Source organism: Haliotis asinina, chromosome 16 (genome assembly GCF_037392515.1).
Source record: "Haliotis asinina isolate JCU_RB_2024 chromosome 16, JCU_Hal_asi_v2, whole genome shotgun sequence".
In the NCBI taxonomy this organism is placed as follows: Eukaryota; Metazoa; Mollusca; class Gastropoda; order Lepetellida; family Haliotidae; genus Haliotis; species Haliotis asinina.
The window spans coordinates 9749625-9768834 of NC_090295.1; the positions used below are offsets into that span (position 1 = coordinate 9749625).

General features: G+C 41.3%; 2 protein-coding genes across 2 annotated transcripts; both read right to left on the reverse strand.

Annotated features, from left to right (window-relative positions):
* Positions 1 to 1343: 1343 nt before the first annotated feature.
* Positions 1344 to 3507, reverse strand: LOC137268818 (uncharacterized). Its single transcript, XM_067803381.1, has 4 exons — positions 3491 to 3507; positions 2032 to 2705; positions 1725 to 1915; positions 1344 to 1379 (listed from the first exon to the last, which is right to left on the reverse strand). Exons 2-4 carry the CDS (start codon positions 2702 to 2704, stop codon positions 1344 to 1346), a joined length of 900 nt encoding a protein of 299 aa, XP_067659482.1. The 5' UTR covers position 2705; positions 3491 to 3507.
* Positions 3508 to 4268: 761 nt separating this feature from the next.
* On the reverse strand, positions 4269 to 16137 carry LOC137268399 (sialin-like). Its single transcript, XM_067802967.1, has 11 exons — positions 16017 to 16137; positions 13404 to 13552; positions 12178 to 12411; positions 10420 to 10507; positions 9784 to 9879; positions 9053 to 9177; positions 7940 to 8089; positions 7608 to 7740; positions 6907 to 7057; positions 5934 to 6024; positions 4269 to 5481 (listed from the first exon to the last, which is right to left on the reverse strand). The coding sequence occupies exons 1-11, from the start codon at positions 16072 to 16074 to the stop codon at positions 5290 to 5292; spliced, it is 1467 nt and encodes a 488-aa protein (XP_067659068.1). The 5' UTR covers positions 16075 to 16137; the 3' UTR covers positions 4269 to 5289.
* Positions 16138 to 19210: the final 3073 nt, after the last annotated feature.

A 19210-nucleotide genomic window follows, 5' to 3' on the forward strand; every position in this document is an offset into this window, starting at 1 on the left:
TGTAGGTCGATTTTCTGTAGGTTACGTAAAGGCGACAAATTGCATTCACCGTGTTCGAACCAGTGACTGACATGTACTCCAAATACAAGGACAGGTTGTTGAGGGGACCCAACTTCATCTCGTCCTACCGGGTACGCAGTCACTGCAGGTGAACAGAAACTAGAAACAAAGCGTAAATAGACTCCAAATGTAATATTTCCTGCAGTGTATATCAGGCATGAATTTCTCGAATCACTTAATTCGGATCATCCATGCATCCCATCTCCGCCACCAAGGCAGCTTGACGTGACAAATTTGCCGGACATTCATTCGATGTACGGGCAATATGGCACTGGCGTGTTGTTAATGCTATCGTTCATACAGTATAGGGAAACTTTCTATCCAGAATGGACACACAATATTTTGGTTGATCCAAAACAATCTACTTATACTTGTACATACTTTCATCACTTTTTACTTGTCATGTTGGAGTGGAGGGTATTGGCCGTCTCAGAACATGTACCAGGTAACTTAACAGTAATAATATACCGAAGGTTGTATAATTATTTCATACGTGGACTTTTTAAAATATTTTCCATATAGTTATTATTTGCAATCTGTTCGTATTTCATAGAATTATCAAAATAGATTGTGATTCTTCCCCAAGTCTTCACTAGCGTGTTACGGTCACTCAGTTTACACGGGCCTGGGAGTCACTGAACGTAGCTGTGCTGAGCTGAAATCAATGAACTTGTGTGAAAGCGTTCGAATCCCGGTTCCAGCATCAAACCCTTGAATGTTGTTTTGAGGTGTGAACACAGCTTTTAGGATTTTCCTCCCATATCACGTGATATTACAAACAATGCACAAAACAACGGGCACTAAAGTAACACTGACTTATTAATGCGTGCATTTGTTCGTTGACCAATTTAGGTAACGTTGGTGTATCAGTTATAGATTAGACAATCTAGTGATTGACATCAGGTGCTTCAAACTACCCAAATGGGAGAGCGCGACTCTGACGATACGATCTCTCCGGTCTTCCATTACGACAAACATAGGTGATGGGCAACAGTTACAAAATAGCAGAATGTTACACCTGCTGTGAAATCAAAAGACATGTCATTGTTTGAAAAAATGTCATCCAACGAGTGTACGGTGTAGGGAAGATGTTTTAATTCAGTCTTGATAAAGTCAATATATTAATATGAAAAATCATTCCCACAGAATAGTAAATCGACATAGAAGCATTATTCTGTATTACAGTGATTTCTTTTTTTTCTTTTTTCTTTTTTTCTTTTTTTTTTGTTTATTTCCATTTAAATCTAATGACGAGAAGCTGCATTCATATGGTTTTGTCTTGATTAAAGCCTGAAGAACCTAGCCAGTCGACAGAGCACCTGAAATACAAGAAGGTAACATTAAAAGTACAAACCAAGACATTGTACAGGCAGCCCTCTTGTGTCAGACAGCATGTATACGTGAAATGTTCGAAACGTTCTAAAGCAGTTTTAGCTAAAGGAGATTTCTTTGTACAATTGAGCCTGACATGACACTTTTTATCGAATTTACCACTGTTGCACTGTAAGATTATGCTCTTGTAATTACAACTCAGCTGACTTGCCACCTTGCTGACTTGCTTACAACTTGCAATTACGACTCTCCGTAAAAAAATTTTGTAACCGTTACAATACACAAGGAGGTAAATGAAACGGTATCATTTATGCATGAAAAAAATCACCTACCAAAGTTAATCGTTTCCGAAGAGATCCATTTTTCTGACACTTCACTCCAAGGGCGTTTCGTTCATGTGAGTGTTGGCACATATCCCCGGTTTCAGCTGCAGATGCTGGACGGCTAAACAGGCTGTACAAAATGTTCACAGGTTGCAGGTCATGGACACCTGAAGGGTTGCTGGTGTAACAATGAGTTTGAACTGAAATGGGATGATGAGTAAACCTTAAAATTCAACTTGAAATTATTTTGACAATATTTCGTCTTTACACAGGAAACAAAACCTATCTATTTGTACTTTCGCAGTATTGGACTTACCCGTAAACTGGAAGTTAGGATCTTCCATGCAGTATCGTGAGATCGGCCATGGAGACACGATTTCAAACAGATCAATGTTTCCGTCCGTGTTTTTACGGAGATCCTCCAAACTGGACTCCGAGCTGACCCCCTGGACACAGGTGCTCGCTGTTTTGAATTTATCAACCCATTCCTTCACCTTTTCTCTTCCTTCAACTCTCTCCACCTCAATAATAACTCTCTCCTTCCTCGAATCTCTGTGTCTCCTGCTTAGATTCTTTCTCTCAAGTTTCGACTTTCCTGGGTTGCCTTTTCGCAGAGCCAGTTGGAATCCATCTCCCAGCTGCCATCTCTTTCTTGCATCTCTGATATCTTTCTTCGCTACTTTCGGTCCATTTTTTCCTGCTTCACGTGCGTCGATGCGTGTGTTCTTGGGGCCATCCGTCATTTCACTCCTCTTTCTATCCTCTTTCACCATCTTCTCCTTCCTCTTAATGCTTTCCTGATAACTCTTCATTCTCCCCATTTCCTTTCTATGTCTACTTCCTCTTGTCTTCTCTCTCCCTTTTTTCATCAGTCTCTCAGACTCGCCGCTACCACCACCAACCTTTCTCGACTTCCAAACTCTGGAGTCATCCATCCATTCCGGCAATGGCTCAAAATCGTCAGGTGGTATATAGAATATCCGTGGCATCCTTGAAACGAATACATGGTCTATATTATATCAAAAGAAAAATTAATATATCTTCTCATTCATATTTACGATAGATTACATGTGAGTCAAATGTCCACATTATGTGCAATGTAGCTTGCCTTATGCCCCATGTATATGCTGATCATGAATTCATACTGGCCTTGAATAGTAGTCCCGGGGTAGAATAGGCCTTCAGCAACCCATGCTTGCCATAAAAGGTGACTATGCTTGTCGTAAGAGGCGACTTACGGGATCGAGTGGTCAGGCTCGTTTACTTGGCTGACACATGTCATCGGTTCACAATCGCAGATCGATGCTCATGTTGTTGATCACTGGATTGTCTGGTTCAGACTCGATTATTTACAGACCACCGCCATATATCTGGAATATTGCTGAGTGCAGCGTAAAACTTAACTCACTCACTCACTTGAATAGTAGGTGGCATAATAGTTAATGCTTTCACTCACCACGTGGTAGGTCGTGGTTCGATTCCCAACACTGACCCACTGTATAAAGACCATTTTTGATATGTCTGAACTATTTCTAAAACGTTCAAGTTGACCCCGGAAGGGTCTCAACCAAAAAGGTACTAGAATTTGTACCTTACTAAGAAAGTGAAATCCCAAATATGACATATGTTGCATTTGACCACTTGGCATCGTGTAATCACGTTAAAGTTGACCTTGCAATACGGAATGTTACTCAGTTATGGCATGATGGCATTTGTTTCCTTGTGTGAATATTAAAATATATCAATTAGATAATGACCTGATATGAAGTACTTACTTTGCAGTTGTCGGTGACACAGTCAAAACAGATAACTAGTTGATCTTGTCGTATTTCACGTTCAACTTCTTTCCAAGCCTGCACTGATCACCATGAACAGAACAATAGGCCCTCTCACCTAGCAACCGCATCCCATCGTGCTCTGCGTGTGGGTATCTGTGACGTCATTCGAATTGTGACGACAAACACTATTAATATGACGTCGTTAACAAGACTGCGCTCGTCAGCCTGCCAGGAGTGAGCCGTAGGAGAGTGCTTGATTATTGTGATTTTATATAAAGAAGGAAACTTGTACTTTTTAGAGGATTAGAACGCTGACTCACTGTTTGGTGGGGAGACTTAAGATAATTATGGCAATATATAAGGAACCCTTTAGCATACGTTTTGTGTTTATGAATTGTTTTACGCCGCACTCAGCCTTATTTCAGCTTTGTGACGACGGTCTGAAAATAATCGAGTCCGAACTAGATACTCCAGTGATTAACAGAAACAGCATCAATCTACGCAACTGGGATACGATGACAAGTGTTAACCAAGTCAGCGAGTCTGACCACCCAATCCGGTTAGACTCCTCTTACGACAAGTCTCTCCCGTATCTACTTATGGGTCTTAGTGTCTGTAAACCGTCTGTTCATTTATGATGAAATGCTTTCCCCGAAATTAAATCTCTAGGTATATTAACAAAACAAACAAGCCCCAACAAAACAAAACAAAAACAACAAACAAGAAAAACATAAACTAAAAACAAAAGAAAATGAAAACACACACACAAAGTCGATTTATATGTAAAAATATATGTATATATTTTATTTGCTAATATATAAGTATATAAATCGCCAGGACAGCTGTAGTATATATGTGATTGTGCCATCAGTAAAAATGTCTAGGTGAACATATTTTTATGTGTTAATTGATCCTTACCAAGAGGCACTGACCTTTACATGGTGATGATACGTATTTATTTCAACAATTTGATCTTACGGCGGCAATACACACGTGCAATAAGGCACATTTTGCGAGTTCCGTGCTACCCTCCGATTTCCGTATTGAACGGATGCCGAATATACTTTTTCGGCAGAACTCAGCTGAAAGACGTTCTGGTTACTTACGAGTGTCGTTACTTGACACATTACAGTTATTACTTGAAAGTTGCTTTCTGTCAAATATTATTCTACTTTATGTCTTTCAGCATCATAACCTGGCACTACATTAATCACGTCCGGCTCAGGAATGTTATCTCATACATACACGGGTGATACGTCCCCTAGGCGGACTGATACATAGTTGATACATCGTGCAGAAGTTGCCATAGTGATGTTTAGAGTTAGATTATCACAGTCTGTGAGGGCTTAGATATAAATGTAGAAAGTCATATTAGTGCGTATATGGACCTTATGCTTTGAATGAAACGATTTCCAGCTTAGAGAAAAACAACGAGTTGTTCCTCGGCTAACGTTTCATCTTCGTTCGAAGTATCGTAGAATGCGGCCCACATCATTCAGTCCAACCTGTCCACTTCCAGTATTCGAGTATAATGTTACCCACGACCTTTGTCGACATATCTGTACCGAGAAGCAAAAAGCGTGGTACCCAAACTCCCCCTCCCCCTGCTGCAGTATTGGTGAAAGCGGCGTAAAATCAAACCCACTCACTAACCGTATCTTCCATACCACTGACGTCACAGTGGGCGATGCTGGTAAGTCAAAATGATTAGTACGTAAGATCCGAATGCACTAATATGACGGTCTATTATGTATTCGCCCGACCGATTGACTGAATATATATTGTATTCCGTCAGGCTACAGACGAGTTGACGTATCTGTAACTGGCTCCTTGTTACAGCCATCTTCGCCCTCCTCCACCTCCACCTCCGCCTTGTCCACAGCCCACGGCTGCAGCTCTCCACGGGCCATCGTGCTGAACACCAAAGTTCCCAGGACGCAGAATCCTGCACACACGTAGAAGACGTTCCTCCATTCTTCCTGGGATTTCTGTGGAGAGTGAGTTTGACTGAATAGACATGGGCAATTCGTACGAGTTTTGTCAGAACTAGCTGACTTGGAGAATGAAAATTCCACGAAAGACAAATGCATGATTAGAACCACCGACAAGCAGATTCACGAAGCCGCCCATCAAACGAATGGGTGAGTGAGTTTAGTTGTACGCCGGACTCGACAATGTTCCGGCTATATGGCGACGATATGTAAATAACCGAGTGTGGACCTGACAATCCAGTGATCAACAGCATGAGCATCTATCCAGGCAGTTGGTATACGATGACATGTGTTAACCAAGTTAGCTAGTTCAGGACTGAAACTGATCCTTTGCCGCACGAGACGACAGAATAGATCAGGGATCGGGATCGTTGCCTTCCTTACAAACTGCCGCCGTAGCTGAGAGGAACGTTGACAATACATTAAAAGTTGAGGAATCCTCCACTTACGTTTGGCGTCATGGCCCCTGCTATGACAGGTGCCACCATTCCAGGGATCGTGGCAGCAGCGTTAGTTATGCCGAAGAGGATACCAGCGTATCTGTAGCAAAACACCCACACTTATATACGGATACTAATGTGCAAAAACATAAACTTAACTGACGCACACAGGAATATACACAATGTTTGTCACAATCAAAAGACCTTTTACGTTCTTTCTGGGCGAAGAATTATCCCCAAACACCAGGCTTCCTTCAAACTATGTTTGACAAACCGAAACAGATGAACCTTTAACCCAACTGCAGTCTTGAATTAAAATTCAGGTATAATTTCTTCATTTCTAATCGGTTTCACACTGTGTGATATATATATATATATAACGTCATTCTCATTGTGTGTATGACAAGAATCTTGACACAAAAGACTTCAGTACGATACAATCAGTACGATACAATCAAACACAAATATAATATTTTTTGCAATTAGTAATTGGTTATCAGTACACGATATATTCGCATACTGTATACTGATACACGATATGTCCTCACACTACATGTCAATACAAGGTTTCTCAGCACACTGCATATTAACACACGATATATCCACGCAGTGTATATCAATACACGATATATCCGAACACTGTATATCAGTATTTTGCAAGGATGGCAAACAGGAAAATCGGTTTTCAGCTGAAAAAACTTTATATTGTGACATCGAATAGGAGTTCTAATGATTCATAAGATTGATCATTTTGAAATAAATTTCGACGGAAGTACTCGGATCCACTGAAAATTGCCATCCCTGATTTTGTAACGCCACATCCCACAAACACGACTAGTAAAAAGATTGACAATAACCTCCAATCAGAACTATGTTAATATCTATTTATTCCTAATTGCCTTTCCACGCGCATTTTAAAACAAAGCAGTACAGCACATCAAGTGCTTTCCATTCTTTAATTAACAAGATAAGAAAGGCTTACCTTGGAGCGAAGTCCACAGTGTTGACAACGAAACCACCATACGCGAAGCCGGCAAACCACATTCCTATTGTTAACAAAACTATGGCAACATAACGGTCCTCCACGTTCACAAACCCTGTCCCGATCAGACAAGCTCCTGATCCGATGAACGCTGAAATCGAAAATAAGATGGTCATGTAAAATGAGTGTAAACAGATACATGAAATATATCAATCTGATCAATCTAAACTATACAAGTTAATCGGAACCTATAGTGTTAATTACCCGTGACGGTCCCATGTAGAATAGACCTTCAGCAACCCATGCTTGCCACAAAAGGCGACTCTGCTTGTAAGAGCGGCTAACGGGATCGGGTGGTCAGGCTCGCTGACTCGGTTGACACGTCATCGATTCCCAAATTGCTCAGATCGATGCATATGCTGTTGCTCACTGGATTGTCTTGTCCAAACTCGACTACATGTATATACAGACCGCCACCATATAACTGGAATATTGCTGACTGCGACGTAAAACTAAACTCTCTCACTCACTATATTGTTAAAAATAAATATTAACAGAACATGAAATGAATCAACGACACAGATCTACCGGCTTTCACGACAATCCGTGAAGCGGTACAACACTTTAAGCATAACACAAACATGTACTACAATTTACATAAAGGCTTTTTCCGAATCCAATATAGGATTATCTATACAGACCGATTCCCTGGAACACCTTCCGGGTGACCGTAGTGCTGAGGTATTTCCTTGACCGGACGAAGTCAGCCATCTGACCAGCCAACATTCCGGATACGGCTTGGCTCAGATAGGGAATAGACGACAGCAAGCCGTTCTTGAGAAGAAAATCAAACGAATGTCATTCAAAGTATCCATGGTGGGCGCAACACAGACATCCTTACTTACATCTCACATCTTTAAAATACTAACTTACACAGACATCTTACAAAAAACACTAAATTCTATCCCGATCTGGGATTCAAGTCCACAATTTATTTCGATAAAGCATTGGTCGAGTGTAATCAGATACGCACCTCGGCAATGTTGAAATTCAGCGCTTCGTTAAGGAATGTCGGTATGTCTGTCATCAGTGTGTATATTACCCAGTTGTAACACACTTGTGCGATTAGACATGCCCACATCGCCTGTGATGTCAGCAAGGCAGCCCATGGAGTGGACAGCGTCTGAATAACACAGTGATAGTTCGTGAATAACCTAATTTACGTATGACTCGAATCTGTTCATTAAGGAAATAAGGACCGATTCGCTCTTTCGGTGCTCGTTCGTTCTTCTTCAGGAATCAATATGTCCCACTTCATTTCTCCGATTGTATCAATGCTTTTTTGTTCTCGAATAATTTCACAATACAAAACCCAAACTTTTGTTGTATCAGCTGTATTTGTTTTGAATTGGTCACTGAGTAGGGTCTCTGGATTTCTCTCTGTTTATGACTGAGCATGCGTTGTTACTGCAGATTTTGATTCAAGATTTCACTGGTCATTCATTCTGGACAAGTAGAACACATTCATTCTGGACAAGTAGAACACATTCATTCTGGCCAAGTAGAACACATCTATACTGGCCAAGTAGGACAGGCACTGCACACTGCCATGACTGCCAACCATAACATGGTCGCAAGTCGCAGAAATGAGTTACAAAAATAGAATCGCCCCTCCTTTTCGTGACCCACTCCGTAACTACTCATCCCTTTTCGTGACCCACTCCATTCGTAACTACTCGTCCCTTTCCGTGACCCACTCCATTCGTAACTACTCGTCCCTTTTCGTGACCCACTGCATTCGTAACTACTCGTCCTTTTTCGTAACCTTATTCTCGAAACTTTCGTAGGCCTCAGAATTCTTAACTAGCCAATGTGTTTCCAGAATACCTAATTTCTTCTTTGAGGGTACGGAAAGGGACGAGTAGCCACGAATGGACCCACTCGTGTTATTCCGGGATAAGCAGAATACGGAATTTAAGCGAGAGAGAGAGACTGACTGACGAGTTGGTTGTCGTAGAACACCAAGAACGGCATTTTTCACTAAACCTATGATATTGGAAATGACGCTTTCGCTTCATAATGCTTACTGGGTTGAGCATTAAGCAACTATATAACGCATTGCTATAAACAGATACAAGGACGACACCTGTTTCTTTTCCCCTATACTGGATGTGATGTAGTTCCTCTCTCTCTCCGAGATACGAGTGTGTTCATCCGGCGAGCTGGCGACCGTAAAATACCATAGTGCGCACCATAGCAGCGATATGCCACCTGTAGACAGGAGATAACCAGTTGGGTTCCAAAATAGCTGATATCAGTTTGTTCTTTGGAGTATGAGGCCACATACTGATATGATAGATTTGATATCAACGTCATTAACTGATGGTATGGCCAAAAGGATACTGATTAGTTGGCTTTATTTGAAGAAATCTTTTATTTCCCTCCCTCAATTTTAGAAACAATGTTTTCGTTGCGAGCGGATGATTTAGCGTCAAGGATGGCTCAGCAATGTTTTAGTTATGTCACAATCTACAGTACTAGGAATATTTTATGCACATTGTAGTGGCTCTGCCACATTCAAATCCCAATAAAAAACACAGTCATCTGTTCAGGGTAGCGTTTTCAATATACCAGCGCGTTATAAATGTGATGATGATGATGATGATGATGATGCATTTTCTTGTTAACAAAGACGAATATAAAAAATAATCGGTTACTAAAAGCATCCATGTAGAGAATACCTGATTATAACGATTTGCGACTGCGAGATGAGTACAGTGGAGACTCGTTTATGATGAATAAACAATGGAAGTAATAATCGGTTGGACTAAAAATGATCTGTTCATTTAAAAAATCGGAATATGTTTTATGTCTTGCCTGTAACATAGAAGATGGATCCCCAGCCATTGTCGAAGCCATATATACACATGAACCCCGATATAGCGAACGTTGCTATACTGCCAAACTGGGGTCCTGGAATTGAAAATATTTATAACATGGAAACACGCTTTTACTCCTCTTCGTTGCAAACATTCCAGTCAATATGGTAACCATCAAGGTATCAAGATTGATATGTTTTTTATATTTGTAAATGATGGAACAATTATTTTTAGAAACACTTCATATGATTTTTTATGGGTCAAAGTACACGGACGCCAAGACAGACATGTCTTGTCTTATCCCCAAAACTGACCAGGCCAGACCAGGAATTTAAACGGTACGCTGGGTTTATTTTTACGTCTTTTTGACGGTGATCGAATCACGAACCACCCACTCTTGAACCAAACGCCACTGACGCGGGCAAAATGCATTCAACATGGACAATCACCAGAATACTCGCGAGAACACCATGATTAACTGAAGGCATTTTACTAATTGCTGTTGCACTTGTTCAACACCATGATAAGTCAAGACATTTTATTAATATAAATGTTCGACACCTTGTATTGACTTCTATGATTCCATAAATATGCGCATAAAATCTATGAAAATGAACTTCTAAATCTGATTTACCTGAATAACAGACAGCAGTGAGTTTTGACCTCTCTAATGGCGGCGCCCATCTGCCCCACATGGATTGGAGACTCGGGAAGTAGACTCCCTGGGGAAAGTTAAGTTTAACATTTAAGGATCGAAGTTGTATTTGTCATCAACTGATGAGGGTCAACCAATATAACTTTGAATGTGAAACATAAACTTCATAATTAAAACAGAACTACTGGCAATCAAGGATACGTTGAGTGCCGACCTGACAATTGACTCATTAGCATGTATGAGTGCCGCGAATTGGCGCTTGCCATTGTGAGCGAAGGGCCCCAAGTTGTCCGCGATGAAGTTAGTGTGATGGTCTAGTGTGATGCTTGATTGCCAGTAAGCTGTGTGTTGACGTAAAGAGATGTATTGGTAAATTCCATTCGGAGTTACGCCCCTGTGTTAAAAGATACAAAATGGCGACTTCATTCACTCGAAATGAAAGTTGGACCCCAGATGTGAACGTTGCTTGGAATCGGGTGCGTGAATGAGGTGTTCGCGGGCTAGACGACCTGCTAATGACCCAGTTTGAACTTGAGTCGCCGCGTTTGGAATGCTCGATCGCTCACACGTCAGTGTGGAGCTTCGTGATTCTGTTTGGTGAGTACAGCATTCTCTGTTGAAATGTCCAGTGACTGACGTCATAAGCATCGATCACCGCAACAGCGATACATGCCAGCCACCCTATCCTGCCTCTTCCGTGTCTCTTCCGTGAAGCACGCCTTTCTGAAAACCAGTTCTAGCCCAGATCTTCAGTATGGTATCATAATCCCTCTTCCCGGAACGAAGGACAAGTAATACTCCAGCTATATGGCGGTGGCCTGTAGGTACTGCGAGATGAAATGGGGTGTAACGTCGTACTTAAAGTAGTTCGCTAGTATGACGACGTGCATGCAGGTGTATGTATGGCCGCTTGTATTTGCCCAGATTTATACTGCTGGCTCACTGAGATACCAGCTCGCAGCTAAGCATGAATACCCCACTCAGACGCATTATACTGACTCTGAGCGGACCAGGGCTCCGTTTCACAATGCTCTCGTAAACCTAATAATTCGTAACTATTCTTTAGCATTCGTAGCTCCTGTATTACAGTGTGGGAGGTTCAATGGCTACGAGAAAACTTACGAGATCTTAGGCTTACTAAAGGTTTGTGAAACGGGCTCTGGTCTTTGTACCCATTAATGCCGAGCGCCTGGCAGGGACCAACAAGTACCATATTTTACGTGGTTTGGTATGACGCTGCCGGGAGGAGGGCGGCTGCGGTGGTCTGTAAATAATCAAGTCTGGACACGACAATCCAGTGATCGACATCATAAGCATTGATCTAAGCAACTTGTGTCAAACAAGTGTTCGTATGTCAACCAGAATTCAAGTGAAGCCAACCTGCCTTGTGGATGACAACACAGCCAGTAGCGCAATCAGGAAGAAATAAACCCATTTAATAAACTGGCTGTCTTACATTGGACACGTGTTCTGCCTTCAGGAGTGGCTTCGGGTAGACTAAAACTGTGGGAATTTAAATCCCCTTTTCTTGTTGGTTCTGTCTGTATTAAGTGTTCACTGTAATAATTTTGTTTGATATGACACTAGAACCGTTTGGACAGTGAATTTGTATTTTTAGTAATAACTGAGACAATGTGCAACTAGAAATAAATAAATAAATAAAAACAAAAACAAAACAAAAAACTTCACAGAGAAACGTATGTAAATAATAGTTTTAGGCTTGAACACCATCCCTACCTGGGAGATTCCAAGGATCACACGAAACACATACACCAGATAGATGGAAGTACGGGCGCCGATTGGTAGAAGCAGTGAGACGATCGAGCCAATGAGCAGCCCAACAAACATGACTCTCTTTCCGCCAAATCTACTGGCCAGTATTCCCGCGGGAATTTGTGTTATGATGTATCCATAGAAATACGCGCTGAGAATTCCTGACTGCTCTCCCTTGGTCCAGTAGAACTCGGCATGCTGGAAATATAGGTGTGAAGTACAATGAGGTATTTATTAGGCTTACACTGCAGACCCTACCGTTGAAATATGTTGATAGATAGGTCATGGAGCAACTTGTCTACCGGGGCTGGGACAGTTGGGCTTTTTTCACCACGGTGTCCCACCATCCATTACCCTACCCGGATACCCGTTGTGTTAATTCCTGACATCAAATTTGTAAGAAATCCCAGTATATTCTTCAGCACGGAGGCTAAAAGTTTGAGCTTTCCAATATCTTCATCACGTGTTATATTCAAAATGGGTGACTGTAATTATGTTTAAATCTTCAAAGGCAATACAACCTTTTAATCATGAAAAAGTAACATATTATATTGTTTACTATATTGGTCACATGATCATAACGGGTCATAACGGTCCAACATGTTACCCACCCGTCCCGGGTATCCGGGTTACCTGTTTATCTGTTAAGATTAATAATTCTCGTGTGTGTGACAAATGCAGTACAAGGCAAGGCATGACACTCAAAAAGAGCCGATTCCTCCTGGCAAGACGTTGAATACGCACACATCACGAGTGTTACAACTGCCAACAAAACCCTCTGATGCGAGGTGCACAGGGCATCTTGAATTGCTATTTAGTACCTTTTCTGCATGAACATTTTAAAGATATGCATTGGAAATGAACAATAAACTGTGAAGTACACTGAAGTATAAAAGAAAGTGCACGGCTGGTAATAGAAGTGTTCTAATTCGAGTTAAGGTAGATCATTTTGAAAAGTGCATTGATTATTGTCACTTATAATCCCATAAGTGGTTGATTCAAATGGTTATTCCCTAATTAACAGGTGTGTACTTTCTCTTGTATTTCAGTTTATTACCAGATCGTCGAGTAAGAAATCCTAAGGTAATGATATGTTATGACGGACCTATTTCAGCCTGTGCCACTCTGCCAATCCTGAGTAATGAAACCTGTGACAATAATATTAACACCGAACCATATTGGTGACTTACCTCCGATATCGACGTCGTTACGTTGCTGTCGGTGTCGTTGACCATGCACACGATGGCGACGCTGAGATTGACACGAGCAGCGTTCATCATGATGCCCCCGAGCAACCCAGCGTACGCCAGGAGCCATCGTTGTGAGAGCAAGCATGACACTACAGAGAAATACAAACGCCTGAATAACATAGGGAGGAAAGGGGGTACAAACATTTGGAAACAGCTTGTGTTGTAATGTCACCAAGTGGTTCTGTTTTACTGTTTTATGTCTTGTAATAGATAAAAACCAGTACTGTTTTACAGCGCTTTTAGCAACATTGTCATAGTATCACCAGTCCATTCAGGTGTTCACTCCACTGAGGAAACGAACCCGTTCGTACACCATGACGAGGTAACACTTTAATCACAAGGCTACCCCGTATCCACATATGTTGTATATATGCCAAAAGTATGTTTGAAAAAGGGAGAGTGTCCGCTTTTAGATGTAAGTGATGTTGGTCATAATATTATGTTATTTTTGCTATGATTGTAACAGAAAGTTTCTGCGAAACTTTCTTTTCCTCAAGGGTGAGAGTGTTACGAGTGTGTATTTTCTGCATGTTTTGTTATTAATTCAGTAATAATTATTATTGGGTCACAATGTTTAGTGTTTTGAATAATAATTGTAATGGGTCACATTTCGTATAATAGATGATCCGCATTTTTAGGATTCATGTTTTCCGGAAATTATCTGCCCTTGGCTGTCTATTATTTGACTTCCGGGAGACATTGTTTCGAGGGCATTCTACAGTGTTGGCGATGGCCGTAGGTGATGGAACTTTCGGGAAATGACTGAAAGTATATATAAAGGCTAGTTGCCGTGTTGTTGGGGACACACACAGACATTCATTCGCTGGTGTTTATGTCTGTCTGCCTCTGCCAACGCTTCAACTTCAGAACCGCTGTCAGTCCGATCGCTGTGTTACGTTCTGTACAACTGTTTCTCTCTCAATGTCTGAATATTTTAAACTTGTCTTTGTTCTGTTTTGCTGGTTCACGGGGGATGTCTTACACCTTTTGAAGCATTTTGTTCTGCGATGATCATGTCCTCATTTGTCACTAACCAATATGCCAAGAAATGCCACAAGCATAGCCCATTGTTTTAAGTATGTTATCAAAAAGGTGTGTTAACCACTGATTTGGTCCAAATTAGATTTTAACATTGTATTAGTTTGAAATTCTGCAAAGCCATTTAGAAACTAGTGTCGCGGATAGCAAATTCTTTATTTGTTTCTCACAACGTTTCTGGGCTAGTTCTTGCCCCTTGTTCAGGTGGATAACGATCACAGTGAAAAGTACAGTATGTAGTGTTCTAAGCTGTTATCCATAAATTTGTGCTTGTGCTATATTCTTTTCAAAAGACATAAACTTCATGAAACATAATGCTTATACTAAGTCCTGGAACAAAGATAAGTAGACAAATATTCTTAAAATGTTCTGTTTGTAAACGTAATGCCAAAACATCCTGAATTTGGTACCTTCGAGGAAAGTAGGCGGGCATTGTCCTCCCGATTTTGCTCATCAGAAAGTTACTCGATATCATTCCTTATTTGTGTATGAACATTGATTATCGATCCCGCAATAAGTATTAGAAACTATTGTTTGATTGGCTGTTAGCAGAAGCCTGTGTGCATTGCTTTCAATGTTTAACAGCTTGTGATTAACAGGAACTAACGTGCCCAAAATGTTGACCATCAACATTGGGGGTCCAAGGTCAACAGACTTGTAAAGATCTGGGTTTGAATTGGTCTTCAGCGACACATGCCGGTATCGGCGACTAAAGGGATAAATTGTCACACTCGCTGATTTGGTTGACACATGTCAATCCAGTTGCTTAGATTGATGCTCATGCTATTGGCCACTGGATTGTCTGGTCCAGACTAGCTGACATTACTGAAATATTGCTGAGTGCGTCGGTAAACAATGAACAAAACACTCGCACAAAACCTATCGCGAACTTTGGGATCGAATGATCCGGAGCCAGATACTGCGAAGTCCAGATCAGACAATCGAATCAAATTGTTGCGATGTTGGCTGGACCTAATCAGAACACTGGGAGACGCCGTGGATACACAGTGGATAGCGTGCACAGTAGGATAGCGTTTCCTCGAGTGGATGAATAATCGCCAATCGCGCTGATTGAAGAGATCCAAAAAGGTCGATTGCCCCCGGAGAGCGGAAGGTCGCGGCATTGATGGGTATAGGGACTGGTCGTCTCGGAGTCAAAATAATGTATCTGAGTGGGGTATCATAGAAGCTTCATCGAACAGTATCACTTCACGTGAAATAATATGTGAGTGAGTTCACTTTAACGCCACACTCAGCAATATTCCAGCTATATGGCAGCAGTCTGTAAATAATCGTGTCTGGACCAGACAACCCATGATCAACAGCATGAGCATCGATCTACGAAATCAATGGATACAATGTCATGTTAGTGAGCTTGACCCGATCCCGTTTGTCGCCTCTTACGACAAGCATGGGTTGTTGAAGATCAGTTCCAGCCCGGGTCTTCTTGGGTCTTGTGTTAAATAAAGACGACATATTGCGTTTACCATAACACTCTCTCTAAGTTATACCTACATGAAAATGCAGAAGGAGACTTCTCATCGTTCGATTCGTCCTCCTCCTTGCTCGACATCTTGTATGTAACTACATAGTATGTACATGTAAGTAGCAAAGCTTTGCCAGATCACTGTGAATTGACGTTTCTGAGAGCAAACACATTACGCCTGCATCTCGATATCTCTAGATACAATGGTGTTTATGATATTGCGCTTTAACTGATGAACCATGAGGTTGCAGATGTTTTCAGAGTAACGCAGGCTATGTCAGATATGTTATCAAGTGTCCGTTGCAATGGTAAGCGCTTGGTAAACAAATAGATGTAAACTGATGCCAAAAAGAGACTTTGATGGTTACTCAATCGAGTGCTCATCTTGCCTTGCATTTTGGTTTGTCAGAAATCGAGGTTTCGACACACATACTTCATTCAGTGAAACTCGTTGAGTCTGGTGGTGTTAGCCAAGAAATACCCTTAAAGGATAATTACTCAATCTGTTAGCTGCTTATACTCTCAAAAATGTTTGAGATATTAAAATAAACTTGTCGTGAAAGGTCGTGAGAAAAAACTTAAACACGAATCATGACAGACGGATGTTTAAATAAAACCATGCACTCTAACACAGCACGTGGATCTAGTGGGTGGGGTGTCGTGGTATATTTGTGACACTTCAGCAGAAGGTTATCATTTATCAGGTGGCTTTGGGCTTTAATTAGTGCTGTTGGATTTTCTTTATCCACAGTATTCAAAGCCACGAATCATTCTCAACATTCTGAAGTGGCCTGGACATGTAGAGGCGCCCTAACGAACGCCACGCTAGCGTCAACGTGAGACAACATGGCTGGCATGGGGTGGGGCTGTATCGGGTGGTATCACTATGGCAACCAGAATAACACTACATGATGCCCACAGAATAGCCAGTGCCTCTCAATGGACACTTTGGCCAAGCAAGGGTCGGACAATAGCACCTGTGACATTTTTGCTTGGTAAGTTCTTTAAATGGTATTACCGCCGAATAATGTCTAATAATTTATACAAATGGTGTGTCTACTTCGTAATTTATGTGCTGAAATGCAAATAAAACGTCGTAATGTTGGAAATGACTTTTCAGAATCAATGGCGTATTTGAACCTACTTTTTCAAAAAATATTCACCAGAAGTCAAGATTGAGGAAACATTAATCGTGGTCGTATAGCCTGATTTGCGAAATAAAGATTTCTTTGAGGTTAGACACAACAAGCACAACCAACACAACACTGAAATCGAGATCCATGTGCAGTACGCATTCATTCAGACTGACATTGCCATTTTGAATGGCAATCGTTGACGTGTTTTCTGAACATAGCAGGTATGGCCAGGTTAACGAGTGATCAATGACAAGAAGCCATGTCTGAACGTCCGACTCATTGCTAATGACTTCAGTTGCAACGTAGGAACCATACATCGTCTCGGACGGCGATACTACGCCACCATCAACACTGATGACCGTCGTCGTAGTGGTCGACCCCGTGTAACAAGACGTCGCCATGACCATCATCAGCACCTCTCGTAGACCTAGCTGCTGTGTCCAGGAAACATGCGAATTAATGTTCACATCTGGAGTTTATGAAAAAATAAATTCAAATGCTCAATTAATACTTAAATGTCTTTTCCAAAATTACGGCTTTTCTTTTACTTTTGAGTGTATAATTGGTTCAAGAGTCAAACCACCATACTGTTTCTCGCCAATGATATATAATCAGACAAATGCATCTGATATGCAGGAGACAGTGTGTATGAAAAGAGGGCACAGTGGTGTCCAGGGGCGATAACCCTGACATCCAACGTCCCAAAAGCATTAACACTTCACCAAAGCGGAAGCCAGAATAACTTCGCGGTAGTCTGTGCGTGGCGGTATGACAACCGATCAGAGTTTTTTTAAAAAAAACTGAGGATGAATTATTCAGTTCAGTAAGGAACAGCAACAATAAGCTTAGTTATGTCTCTTTTTCTAATTCAAGGAATATAATAACAGCCTTGAACTTAAAGAACCCATAACATTAAAGGCAAAGTACAGATCTTAATGTGAGATGAAAAGGTGTCAATTCACGTGTATGCGTGCGAGTGAGCGAACGTACGTGTTCGTGTGTGCTGAGTGTATTTTGGATAATATTTCTTTTTGGAAGAGTTGAGAGTTATTCCCCTTGGAAACACGGTGCTGTTTGTTTCCAGCAATAATTAATTAACCTCTCACGAAAGTTTTCATTTTCCTTTCTTTTCATTGTGTGCCAGCTTGTCCAAGTTGGTGTTACGTTTATAATGATAACCCATCGATGTTTCCACATTGAGCAATGTCTGTATTGTTCTTCCATACTGAGATATGATGACGGCTTGAATGTTGTTTTACATGTGAGAGTGCATCTGTAAGAAGACCGTTAATAAAGGTAACTGGGCCAAACAAAATAAAATATTTAAGTAGACAAGTCTACCCAGTCTCGACTACCTTCCACTCCACTTAACAGTCTTCATTTGGTTCAAAGAGCAATGTTGGACTAAGTCATTGACTGACACAGAAATATACGTCTGATCATGCTGTATATTCATGCAGTGCTTTAATAACGTCTGATCAAACTGGGCATGCATGCACTGGCACAATAGAATGTACGTATATACTATACACCGTTATATTGAGACAATGACGTTCACGTTTTCTGTGGTATGCTGACCTTCACCCTGTTAACCAGTAGATTCCACCAACCTCCTATCTTGTTGTACGTGTTACGGATCTAAATATGTTTCACCGATAACCTATGACAAGCAAAAATGTTTATAGGTCACTGTTTTAAATACCAGCGTCGCGCGAGCTCATGCACAAATAATTTGTTAGGGTGGTGTCTTTGCGATGTCAAATCAGTGCAGCACGTTTCTGTATACTTCGTCCATTGCGCAGTATAGACCGTCCAACACCCCAGAGGCGGAGACCACGTGACCAGACAACATTCTGGACAGGGACAACATGGCCGACAGCAGGCCATTCTTAAGTGGAAAAAAGAAACGAATGTTAATTAGAATTAGTTATTAGTATGATATTATGACATTGGACATTGGATTATAAACCTAATCATGACCATGGAGCCATTTTCTTTCCATGTCAGGCGAACATTGCACCAATGTGGAGCATGGACGCGGGTGTTCGCTGTTACACTTTTGACCACTAAGCCACCCCACCCCCTCA